Source organism: Chaetodon auriga, chromosome 4 (assembly GCF_051107435.1).
Source record: "Chaetodon auriga isolate fChaAug3 chromosome 4, fChaAug3.hap1, whole genome shotgun sequence".
NCBI lineage: Eukaryota > Metazoa > Chordata > Actinopteri > Chaetodontiformes > Chaetodontidae > Chaetodon > Chaetodon auriga.
Genome location: NC_135077.1, coordinates 14,768,490 through 14,782,205, shown reverse-complemented (window position 1 = coordinate 14,782,205; position 13,716 = coordinate 14,768,490). Strand labels below are relative to the sequence as shown.

The 13,716-nt window shown below is 40.9% G+C and overlaps 1 protein-coding gene across 1 annotated transcript in view; it reads left to right on the top strand.

The window, feature by feature from the left end:
- The window catches only part of cacna1ib (calcium voltage-gated channel subunit alpha1 Ib), a 205,021-nt gene that overhangs the window by 185,356 nt on the left and 5,949 nt on the right, over positions 1-13,716 (top strand). Inside the window, exons 34-36 of the mRNA XM_076727506.1 lie at positions 7,147-7,287; positions 10,133-10,267; positions 11,781-11,955. Of these exons, the coding sequence (XP_076583621.1) occupies positions 7,147-7,287; positions 10,133-10,267; positions 11,781-11,955 (451 nt within the window). The remainder of the gene's footprint in view (positions 1-7,146; positions 7,288-10,132; positions 10,268-11,780; positions 11,956-13,716) is intronic.

Genomic DNA, 13,716 nt, shown 5'->3' with positions numbered 1-13,716 from the left:
GACAGCAAGCGACAACAAGCTGCAGCAAGTCAGTAATCAAGTGGCTGAGTGATTGACAAACTGTGTGAGCTTATTGAGTGACCGACTGCTCTGCTGCAGCTGACTGCCTGAGTGGTTCTGAGGAGAGTCTGGAGGTGTGGCTGCAGCAGACGAGTCTACGGTGGAGGGTCTGCTCCTTCACTTTAATGTGTTTGGGCAGGTGACAAGTGAACTGCAAGGTGGCTCATTAGAAATGACCCCATAAACACTGATTAGTGGAAATAGAAGGAGCTGGGTGTTGGCTCCTGATTGCCAGCTCTGCTTTATACTTAGAAAGCCATAACAACAGAGGGCCAGTCTGGACTAATGCGAATAATTTTCTCATATGGTCTGACATTTTCAACAGACAAAGTTCATCTGTCGTGTTAAAGCTCAGCTTGTTCTAGAAACACAAAGAGGCAAGAAACCCCAAACATTACCACCAACATAACTTAATGGTGTTTAACATTAAAGTCACCTGTTCATTAGTGGTCAGTGTTGATCCATTTTTCCTGGAACCTCCTTTTCTTACATGTTTTTTTTTTTTTTTTTTTTTTTTTTTTTCTGTGGTTGCTTGTCCATATCACTTCCAAATTAAACTCTGTTGTCCACTAACATTGCTAACTTTAACAGTACAAGCATTGATGACCATGAGTTACCATTTGTTGCCATGCAACTGGTAGCTTGATGCCTGCAAGGGGGGTGCAGTTTGACACAGCATCTGAGCAGTTTATGAAATGCAGATTATTGAAAGTATTGAAATGAGCTGGCAGATGATTACAATATGCATTTCATGTCATATTCAGGGGTAGCACTTTGAGATACTATGATTTTGTAACATTAGAAATAAGGACTAAACTGCTGGGAGAGCTGGAGGTGGATGAACTTTCTAACAGTGATGTGAGCTTAAACTGGCTTTAACTGATTTCATGGCCACTTCGGGGCAGCAGTAACAAGCTGTTCCTTGAACACTGACAGGTTTTTTTTAGCAAACAGCTGCATGATATCACCCATTCAGCAGACATGGAACGACATTAGCATTCCTTTGGAGTCTTATCTGTGTCCCACTGATGAACATAACTCTAATACCTACTCTGCTCTCTATCAGCTCCTGAGGGAAATATCAGTCTCTTTAGCTGCTAAATCCTCCACTACGTTCACCAAATAGTCCCTGATGTTGTCTGTCTGCTGTTTGGGCAGGTGTCAGAGCGTTTTCACTGACAACAGCTGCCTATTGAAGCTGAAAACAAGTTGATGGGAACAGAGAAAGTGATCAAGTTGTGGGCTGGAAAAAACAGAACAATGAGCTGCTGAAATGCCTCATGGAGCTGAGATGAACTGCAAAGTGAAGTGATAACTCTCTGAGGTTTCCTCTTTATTAGCAAGCAACTTTAACATTAGATCATTGGTTCAATATATATTCAGCATTGATTATAGTAGCTGCAAGATCAGCAGGCTAATTGCCTCTATACTGAAACCTGATGAACTGGATTGTAAAAGGTTAGATTAGATCTAATTGCACACTTTCTATTTTGGATCGTTTTGATTTTTGGCTCTTCAAGCTGCAGCAAGCAGCTGTTTCATATATTTTCCTTAGAGATAAATGTAGATCAAAACAGAGGTCAAAGGAGAGTGAATATTGGACAGTTCTTCAAGTGGCTAGAAAGACGACTCCAAATGAATTGTTCTGTGTGTTTATCGGCAATAGTTTACAAATATTTTTGCTATTATAGCCTTAATATGTCAGTATTGTGTTCTGCTGCCACCAAGTGGCTAAAAAATGCATTACTGCCACACAGACTGTACGGATTTATTCCCCCACCAACACCATCTAAAACTGAGAGAGACTCAGATGAACTTTGTCAGAACACTTGTCATAATATCATAACTATAATCAGCCCAACAATTGTAATGTGTGTCCACCCCTTTAGCTAATGTCGATTTCTTCTGGGATTATTTGTTGTTGTTTGTATTCTTTTTCGCCACTAAGCCCTGGTACATTTCTAACTGCGTATGTGGCCCTAATGAACCTCAGTAATCTTCTGTACTTTGTTTCAGACCTAGGGAAATTAATTCTGTCATCCATCTTAAAGAATGACACTGAATCAATGGGTGAGAGAGGAGAGAAGAGAGGGAGGCTGATGTTGGAAGGGTTGGAAGACACAGGGAGATTGTGAGTGGGTGGCAGGCTCCGCCACAGTCTCATTGTGCTTATAGCTCATTGTCTGTCAGCCTACTGGTATTTTTAACCTGAAGGGGAGTAAAAAGAGAGATGAGAAAGAGGTGGAACTCTTTTCACGTGTCACCCCATATCCATTGTATTTTAAGTCTCTTTTCTGATTAGCCAGCAAATGGCTTTGTTAACACAGTGTTTGGCCTATTTTTATGAGCATTCACACTGAGATTTAGATGTTTTCTCCCAAAGAAGCCAGCAAATCCGGAATCAAGACAAGCATGATGGAAAATAAGTTTACAAAAGAAGTATAAAAACTTAGTATGAAAGTACTTAAACACAGAGAACTGTGATCAGTTAAGAGGCAGTAGAGCACTTCACGTCCTCATCTCAGGGAGTAGTGATGGGTAATGTTACTTTTAAAAGTTCCTCCTCATGTGTTGTGTTTTATCTCCTTCCTGTCTTTATCTCCTTCCTGCCCTTGTGGTTGCAAATTACTTTCACCTGTCCCTCATTAGTCTTCCCTCCATGTAATGCAGGTCAAATCCATCCGTTACACAAACAAACTGGCATACTGCCACTGTGTGTTTATATACAGTGCACAGTAGGCAGGAACAGACACACTACAGATTTCTATCTTTACTCCATGCTGCACCTCACATACTAGATGCATGATGTCTCTCATGTCACTCACAACTATGTATGTATCTCTGACTGGAAGTATCCTCTTTTAGGCAGCAATATTTTGGCTGAACAGGTTCAAAGTGGACACTGAAGGAAGACTTCAGCTGCTGCCTCTGTGCTGCTGCTCCTATGTGTCCCATGTAGTGTGAACAATAATCGGTGGCACATAAATGAAACAAAGCCTGCAAGCTAGTTCAGCCAGTGCTACCATCAAGCAGTGTATTCACTGGAACATCTCCAATGCACTTTTTCATCATGACGGTGTACTTCAGCTGTTCGCACGCCTGTTGCCACAATCACTCACTGCTGCTGCTGTTCAAAGCTGAGCAGAGATGGTTGGACCTACCTCCACCCCGGCATCAACCTGTAGGCTCTGAGTGTACATAATTATCGTCATTCCACACTCTCTGCTGTGCCAAGCTGGGTGTGTGTGTCTTTGTCCATGCAATTTCACTGACTGAAAGTCATATAATGTTAATGTGTTGCTCCACAACGATGATTTCCAAACCATAAATGTTGCATGCAAAATGAGACTTTAATATCCAAGAATAGCAGCACAGTTGTGGTAATGTTAATAAGCAGCAACTGGGGAACTAAAAAAACTTTAACTTAATCTCCCGATCCAAGAACAGGGTAAGGTAATATAGGTACGCAAGCATATAGAACCTTATTAACTAGCATTTAGAATATAAAATCCATCTGCTGAGAAAATTTGTGTGATACAGTCAAAATCTCCAGAGCAGCCACTAATGGACCTTGAATCTTAGTATGATTGTTTTATTAAAGGCATTTATAATCATTCATCATTTTTATTGCTGTACCTCCACCAGAGAGGTTGTGCGTTGGGTTTGTTTGCTGTTAGAAAAAGCCTGTTAACAGATTTCAAAGATATGGTAAGTGCTGCTAAGTTAGACCATGGGTCAAGCAACAAGTTAATAGCTTCTGGATACAGATGAAGATGATCTTCTGAATTTTGTCGGAATAACACGTATATAACAGGAGTGTGCAGGAGGTAAAATACTGAAAGGCTTGGCAGTTATTATGACCTGGAAATAGATAGACACTAAAATGTCTTCAGATCATCATGTAAAGAGTTTGCGGGACTAAAACATATAAATAAATAAAGAGGAACATCTGGAAAGAGAGTGTATCTGTATGAAAGAAACCAGATGGCAGTGCAGTGAATCAAACAGGGTCATGGGCACCATTTACCACAGCCAAGGCCTCCAGTTCAGCCAATCAATCAGGCTGCCTCACCCCTCGCTGTGCATCTCCCGACACTTGAAACAATGTGTATGTGTGTGCGTATAGTACATTCATCTGTGCCGCCGAGGTCTAACTATCGACTGTGGCCGCCCTCTTCACCTCACACCCTTCGGCAGTAACTCTCACATGGAGAGAAAGAGTAGGAAAGAGCAGGAACTGCGAGGAACAAGCAATTTAAACTTTAGACATGGCAGCAGGAGAAGGTGAGCTGAGCTGACATGGAAAAATGCAATGTGTGTAATGAGAGAAAGAGGATAGTAAGCTGAGAAACCAACAATATTTAAAGTAAGAGCAGGAAGAGAAAGAGAGCCCTTCATGTGTTCTGTGGACCTCCACCTTCATGCGGCTTCTTGACTTCAAAGGGAAATTCAACAGCTAATTAGCAACGAAGTAACTAAAATGACACCTGAAATACCCCAATTCTGCTTTGTACCTCACCTTTACCTGCTTCCAACGACATTTCCTGTCATTCAAAATGATGAATAATGCACGCAGCACCATCCGAAAATTATACAGTACATTATTAAAACATCAATCAGCGTGCAACCTTTAACATTGTGCAAAGATTATGAAATACTTTATGTCCAACTTTTCACAGTTAAAACAATTAAGTGACCACAACTTAATAATTCCAATTTATTCCAATATTTGAGTCATTTTGGTTATTGATGCTACACAGAAAAGTCACTGAAGAGGCGTCGGATGGGCAAAAAACTTAAGTAGTCAGACAATCAGACAAATATTCAATAAACCCTCAGGATAACCAGACTTATTTAAAAGTGAAAGCAAAGACAAACAGTAAAGTTATTACGCTCCCCACCCACTGCACCCATTCTATTGTATATGTTGTATAAGAGTGGGTGTGAACTCACAATGAGCTCATGAAATAAGGGTTTATTGGAGACATTTAGGCTGCATTTATTCCAGCTTTACCTCAAAAGAAAGTGTCTGTGTTTTTTGGCTGCTGGTGTATTACTTTTCCCCACTGCAGACCACCGCTGTGGGCTATCAGTCTTAAGCTGTGAAGTGACCACAGCTCAAGACTGATAGCCCACAGCGGTGGTTCATGGATCTCTTTTGCTGAGAAAATGAACAAAAACCTGTTTGTTTTTCCCGTGTTTTCCGGTGCAGCTTGCATAGTCACTGTCATGAGTCGTGACATCTTTTGAGGCTCACTGCAGAAGACAGATTCAGTCAATCAGTCAGTTTAAAAAAAGATCTGAACAGTAAAGTCAAGCCGATTTTATTTATATAGATCAATATCACAAATCACAAATTTACCGAAACCCCAGATTTAGAAAAGGAAAAACTCTCCAGACAAAAGAACATTTAACGGGAAAAAAATAGAAGAAACCTGGAAGAGGTCGAATGCATCCCTCTTGCAATTCAATAGATGTCAGGATAACATAATTTTAGACAGATTGTATTGAGCAACTTCAGGTGTCTCCAAACAAACCTGGGCCACGCAACCTCCTGTCCGCCATAGAGGCCTGGAAATCTCCTGGAGGAGGCAGATCCAGACCCAAAACTTCTAGAAAGAGGCGCCCAGGGTGGCGGATAGTTCAGCATAGAGAAGCCGGAGTGAAAACAGAGACACACAGCTTGGACGCTCATGTCATGTCTTTTTAACGGCTCTTCATTTATTGTCCACATTCAACCCTTAAGACCTTTCCCTGATTTCTCGTCTGTTTTTCTTCAAAACATCCTTTACACAGCGGTCTGCCAATTACTTCAGGCTCTCCAGTGCCACTCAGAGGGAATTCAAAGCCAGCTACAGCTCGCCTAAAGCAGTTTTTATTTTTAAAGGGATCATGCAATTAATCTCACCGCACTGACATTCATCTGCCCCTCTGGCTCGGCTTAAAGCAGGCAAAAGTCATCGATATGTGTTTGGGCCTGTCAGCGGCGAATGAGAATCACACCAGGTCCAACAGATTGTGGTTAATTAAACAACACAAGGTTTTGTCTGTATTACAGATGTTGTACAAGACATTGAGGCATATCAGATTTTTTGTTTGTTTGTTTGTTTGTTTGTTTGTTTGTGGTTGGGTGTAGATAACTTTCCATTTTGTAGTAGTAATACATTTTGGGAAATACGCTTATTCGCTTCCTTGCTGGCAGTTAGTTGCTTATTGATGCCACTCTCATGTGTGTTATTACAGTTTTGTATTTTTATGTTTTATGTCTAATTTTCAGTCTTCCAGAGAAGATTGAAACCAGTGTCATTTCTGTGTTAAGTACAGAGCTGCAGCTGGGACATGGTTAGCCTAGCTTAGCATAAAGACTGGATGGAGGTGGAAACAGCAAGCCTGGTGAAAACCTTTAAAGCACACTAACACATTATTTTATTTGTTCAACCTGTATTTTCCAGTAACATCAAAGAAAGGTAAAAATGACAGTTTGTAGTTCTAGATGCAGATACATTCTGTGATAAAGGCATGAGATTGATATTGATCTTCTCATCTCACTCTCTGACAGAAAGACAATCTGCATATTCCCCAAAATGTTCGATTATTCCCTTAAATAATGTCCTCTCAATGTGTTTTTTTATGACATGTTGCAATACTAATAATGAAAGAGAAGAAAAACAGAGCGACAAAGTTTCTTCAGCTGTACGATGTGTGCCTGAATCCTCTGCTTCCATTGGGTTAATAAGTGTGATGCATCTGTAGCACGTTAGCTGTGCGCAGTGAATGTGCAGGATCTCCTGTGGAATTCTAATCAAAGATACTGATACTCTGTGCTAATTACAAACAGACCAAAAGGTCAATGCAGTGTGTTTGTGTGTCTGTGTGTGGCCATGTATTACTCAAGTTGTGGGGACATAACTCTGTTTACACAGTCACAATGTTGGGACTTGCCTTACTTGTGGGGACAAATTGCAGGTCCCCATAATGTAAATCATTAAATTTTAGTTTAGTCTCCAGGAAATGAATGTAAGTCTATGTAATGTCTCCACAAATGATGGAAACACGACTGTGTGTGTGCGTGTGTGTGTTTTGCAGGAGAGCCAGTGGCTGGACAGTGTGTCTCTGCTGATTAAGGACTCGTTGGAAGGGGACATGATTGACAACCTCTCCGGGTCAGTTTTCCACCACTACTGCTCTCCTCCTGTCTGCAAGGACTGTAAGAGCCACCCGCAAGAGGTCAGTGAGGTCGTACACACAAACACACTCACGCACACACCCTTCTGTCTCTTTCATTCTGGCTAGAAAGCTTTTGTTTTTAGTCGTGTCTCCATGTTAATGAAGGGTGTTTTTTTTTCTACCAATGAGCGCTGTGCTTTAATTTCCGCTTTTTTAAACATTTTTGCCCATGATCAGACAACAGATTTATTTCTGCTAAGTAGTGCGATGCCAGTCGTGTTTTTAACTGTCTAGATTTACATCTCTTTGTTGTACTTTCTTCCCTCTTCTCGCCTTTTATCATCTATGTGTTGTTTCACCTTGTAGCTCACAGTACTCAAATAACAGTAGGTGGGATCAACCTGAGGCAGCTCGAAGCTGTCAATCACACCAAGCTCTATTATCTAGAGCAACTAAACATTTTTTGGGTATGCTTATACACACATAGACAAAGAGAGCAATGTTTGAAGCTCACAACTGCCATTTTTGTTGCCTGTACTCACATCCACCAACAAACATGCAGCGTATGCATCAGCAAACACGTCACATTTGGACATTAGGGTGCAAGTACATGCAAGGTAAGACTTGCAAATATGTATTTAATAGCTAAAGGTACTTCATACCTTTGTGCCAATTCAGTCTAAACTAAATGTACAGTTTTTTAAAGAAGTCATTAAAGATACAGGAGCTCAGTAATTGAAAAGGCACTTGCCCAGAGACCTGGTTTTAATGCCTGGTTGCAGTGTCTCTGTTTGGCTCTACTGAACTCTACTGTTCACACATAAGTCTTCACTCGTGGGAAGCCGGTGTGTGTGTGTGTGTGTGTGTGTTTGTGTGTGTGTGTTTGTGTGTGTGTGTGTGTGTGTGTGTAAATCCCACAAATGCATACATCTGTATCCTCCAGTCAATGTAAGATCAAACATCTCAGTGAATCCACATCATCCTCCATTTCCCCGGGTTGTTTATGGTTCAGTTCACGAGAAAATGATATCTATTTATGTGTTTGTGTATGTATCCCCAGACAGAAAGTGTTAACTTATTCTTTCTTTTTTTTATGGTCACAATACCAACATAACAGCTAAATTATTGTTACACTCTGATTGTATTTGTTCTCTGAGCAAGGTGATACTCTCGCTGTGGTAATTTCTGCTCCATAATGAAGAAAATCAACATAAATTATTCAATATAGTCACCATACTAGAAGCTGTAATCATTTAAAATTGAATCTGCAAACATCTTCCACATGCAATCTATATGCCCAAGATTGAGATAAAAACCTGCTCAGATGAATGTGAATAACCCTTAAAACCATTTTTCCCAGTAGAGCGCAGCAAGGTGATAGGAAGGTCGATATACTTGCAATCGCTGTGCAGATTGGTGTTGCATTGCAATCAAGATGCTGTACAGTGTTGTAATAGTATTTTTATAGCTCTGGAATTGCTGTGCTTTTTGAATAAATTGGAAAAAAAAAGCACATTCCTGTGGACATTGTCCTTCCTTTCAGTGACGCTGTGCAATATGCGCGCTACCTTCATCCAAACACGTATCAATGAAAGATGCTGACGACTAGCTGATGAAATCAATTCATGATATGAACACTTCAGATGGCTTTTTAATAGTCTGATCATCCCATTTTGCACGATTTCACTTCATTCACAGTGAAATCAGATGCAGTTAATACCCAGATTTTATTTTCTAGAAACAGCTGTGTCCAACAGTGCAGGACTTAGCTGTCAGAATTCACTCCGTATTCATTTCTGCAGCCTCTAAGACTGTTCAGACATTTGCTCTGCCTCATACTATCATACAATGTCTCTCTGAGAGGTCCAATCACACATTTCATTGCCAAACAATTTACACTCCAAACCTGGCTGATCAACATTTGGTCATGACGCACGCAGACATGTGAAAACATCAGTCACACATAAAAACTAAAGGCAATTTCGGCACCGGGCTGAGGTGATTCCATGATTTCTACCTGATACATGTGCAGATTGCATATTTCCATCCGTAGCCGTGCGTGGGGGTCATTTTATGAGTCACAGCAGCTTATTGTTGATGTGTTTTGGATGCTAGTGAAGAGGTGTGATCTACCTGGGTGGCTGTTTTTCTTCTGGCACGACCATCTATGAACATATACTGCCTGAGCCAGGACCTCACTAGCAGGATATTTGCTGGTGTGAATAAAATGTATGGACGTGCATGGAGGTTGGCTAAAATGCAAATATGCTCTAATGTAATGTGGTCTTAATTTCTTATACACTGCAGTCATCTTGTTCTCCTCTCAGCTAATATAAAGAAGGACTTAAGAAGAAAAGAGAACAAAGGAGAGGTCCTTTTTTCTTCTTTATCCCTTTTCCCTCTGCCCTGTTACTGTTTATCTTAAAATCTTCCATGATTTTACAGATTGGTGGAAAAAATAAAATACAGTTATTAGATAATACTAATAATTATGCAATGCTGAAATTAAGAAAATAGGGCATCAATATATATTCTAAGTCGCACCTTGTATTTGGACATCTCAAACAGCCTTCCTCTTATTCAAACTCAGTAGCAATGTGTTCACTGCAAAAACTCATCTCCCAAAAACAAGGAAAAAAGCAATAAAAGCCCTCAGTTATCTTAAATGTAGTGCAGATTTGTCTGACTTGATAAAAGTGTTTTGTACTGGTCAGTTTTGGCTGCCACAGGCCAGTTATCCCAGTTACCCTGTGCTAACATTTCTGACACCACCTGCTGGAAACCCAAAAAGGCAGAAGGGTCGTGAGGCCCCGCTTTCATGGTCTGTATTCATACTGTTTGGGTTTTGTAGCGTTCACCACTGTAGATTCAGCTTGACCGTGTGCTCTGTGTGTTTGTCGCACAGATCCAACTGGCGGAGGTGGAGCAGGCGTCGCTAATGTCAGAGCAGCTGTCAGACAAGTCGTCGTCTCTGGCGCTACCTGATGACCTCAGCCTGGACGAACACAGCAGCTACCAGCTACTGGTCAGAGACAGCCAGGTACTCATTCACACACACGCACACACAGAGAAACACACAGAAACACACGTTCACACATATGAATGTGCCATTTCACACATATGGATTTTACTCTGACATACGCATGCCTGGTGACAAAACACACACTCATACACACACAAAACTCCACTGTCCAAATGAATGATTTAAAGCAAACTGTAAATAAATACATGTGAAAACTGCATTAAACATCAATGGTTTGGATACATTTTGCCATATGGCCATCAGTATGCAGGCATCCCTGTTTACATGCTTCTGTGTTCCTGAAGTCATGGGTGGTATTTCATGCTTTAGACTACGTGTCTTAGTTCCAGTGAAGGGAAATCTCAAGGCGACACCATATAATGATATTTCAGGCAATTTTCTGTTCCCAGCTTTGTGGCAACAGTTTGAAGAAGGCCGTTTCGTTTTTCATTATGACAGTGCCCCTATGCACACAGCCAGGTCCATAAAGAAATGCTTTTTCCAGTTTTGTTTGGAAGACCATGACTGCCCTGCGCAGAGCCCAGACCTCAGCCCCATCCAACACCTTTGGGATTAACTGGAACTCTAACTGTGAGCCAGACTTTATCACCCAGCTAAGTGTTGGCCCTCACAGGTGGTCTAGTGTCTTAAGGGGAGCAAATCCTGGCAGCCAGATTCAGAAAGCTTATGGAAAGCCTGAAAGCAGAGGCTGTTATACGGTAGCAGCATATCAATGCCTACATACACTACATATGTGTATGTACAAGGATGCAAACTATCTATATGTGTGGGACTGTAATATCAACCAATGAATATTACAGCATCTTTAAACACTTTTATATATGTCAGCCGGGCATTAAAGGCACACACACACACACACACACACACACACACACACACACACACATTTATTTGTATTTGGAGCTTCTGGGAGTCATAGCTCATGTCATCGCACCCCTTCCATCTTGCTAATCATCATTAATTACTGTTTACATGCTTTACTGGCTGATTAAAACACTTGCCTCCCTATGTGCTCTTGATGTGGGCATGCTGGGGTGAGTGTGCGTGCGTGCGTGCGTGCGTGTTTGTGTGCGCACGTCTTTCATATCTTGCCATGAACACTTCTCTCTCAGCTCAGAGCGGTTCCACCTGGCCTGTTTCATCACTGTGTTATTGAAGGCCCGTTCATTTGATCCACTTTACAACCATCAACAACAGCCAGGCAATTTGAAGCTTTGAAGCCTGCTGTTACTTTCTTTTTACGACATCCAGTATTAATCAGACTTGTATAGATTGATAAAGGAAGGGACATGAAAAGGGAGCTTTTTGAAATTGGAAACAAATTGTACTCAGATTTCCATTATGACAAGGGGAAATGAAAGGCTTCAGTTTGATATGGTTCTTGTTGGAGTGAGCATCAGTGCACCTGGATATCACGCTTATTCTCTCTGCATCTCTTAGTCTCTCCCTCACTCGCTCCTCTTATCTTCAGTTTCTCTCTTTGTTATCCCATAATGCATCACACTGTCAGAGGGGCAGCAGTGACTCCCATAGTTCGGGGGAATTGCCCACCCAGGAGGGCTACAGAGGGCTTCGTCCCTCCAGCTCAGGGAGCGAGGAGGGGGTCCAGGAGTTGTTTGAGATGGACGTCCAACCTGAGCTGAACACTCCCTCGTTGGAGCAGCCGAGCCCGGGATATTGCACAGGTACAAGAGTTACACATGATGGTTGTACAGCACCTGAGATACTCATCCAGAGCGAAAGAGTCTATGACGGGTCCTGAAATTAACAAGTTCTCACACCTAAATAATAAAATATGTAATATTCCCAAAGTAAATCATATTCATTCAGCTTCTTAGACCAGTTTGAGAACAACTGATTTCATAAAACACAATAATAATAGTAATGTAAATACAATAATCTGTGCAGTCAAAGTCACTATGAATCATAAAAACAAGGCAGGTTCCTTTTTGGTGTTTTATATTTTAAGAGTTTCCGTTGTTGTTTAGTGACTCTTGAGCTTTTGTCCTAAAATAGAATAATAAAAATTTCAATGATTACATATTGCTTTTTATTATAATTTGCTTTTTGTCATTCATTTTTTAATCCAACAGCAGCAAAATTCTTTAAACGAATCTCACTCATTACAGTGATATTAAAATATTCCTCACAGGGTTGCCTTTCATCAGCGTTCCTTATTATCCTTATCGGTGTTGTTTGTGACCCTCACTGGTATTTAACCACCACAATTTCATTAAGCCATGACTTTGACGTGACATTGCTGGTATCGTTTAAATCAGATGAAGTTGTTTCTGAACGTCTCCGGAGCCGACACAGACACACAAGGAGGTGTCTCATATTCCACATAGTTGATTGACTTCCACTGTAAGAGCAGAAGTGATTTATGATGCCAGTGGTGACACAGACACATAGATGTTGATGAATGATATGTTATGGTGCGCTAATCGCTCATTGTCCTCTGTCACATGACCATCATCATTGGAACAGATGGAGCAGTGTAAGGCAAAGTCAGTTCAGGGGGACTGTCCAACCGCGTACAACACAGACTGCTATAGACACGATGTCCTTAAAGACATGAAGCAGTTATTTAATGGTATGTTTACGGACAGCAAATAAATATCCAAAAAAAATATTACATGACTCTTCAAACTGTGATTTAATTTCCTAAATTTTATCAGTTTGGAGGATGGAATAGTTGCTCTATAGCTCACCTTTTATGTCTAAGTAAAAACCAAAGTACTGAGTCTTGTTCTGATGATTCTGATGATTCTGATGATTCTGCTGTTCTTCGTTTGAGCACAGGAGGTCTAATTTTGACCAAAATGTTCGAGTTTCAGACCTTCATTCCAAGATGATGGAATTGTCTTGATAAGAAATAATGAGAGCGAGAGTCATTATCTATTATTTTTTTTATATTAGTTTTGCTGAGGATCCAGGCTGCAGTGCAGGCCTGTGAACTGATTGTAAGCACAAGCATTAAATAGTTTTCCCCAGTTGTCCTAATAAAGAGTTGGTATGACGATGTGAAAATGTTCTTGAAGTGGTAAAAGGGTCCAAATGTGTGCTTTCATTTCAATTCCCAGATTCTTAGCCACAGATTCTTGACATTGATGCACTAAGATGAAATGATGTTGCAGAAACAAACTTCCTGTACCTCATTTAGCTAAAGAAAACTTTGAGCCATCCAATCACTAATTTTTGAAATGCCATTTATGAGATTGCCAATAGGGCTCGTAGCATCAGGTCAAGCAGAGATACAGAGTTGTGCGTCATCTGTGCAGCCATGGAAACCCCACTAATGTTTGCAGAAGAAAAACCTAATGGCAGCACTTAAAGACAGAAAAGAATGAGGCCAGGACTCAACCTTGAGGAACGTCACAAGAAGTACTTTCTCTGTCTGAACAGAACTGCCAAAGGGAAACAAAGTAGTCTTGACTTGTTTGGTA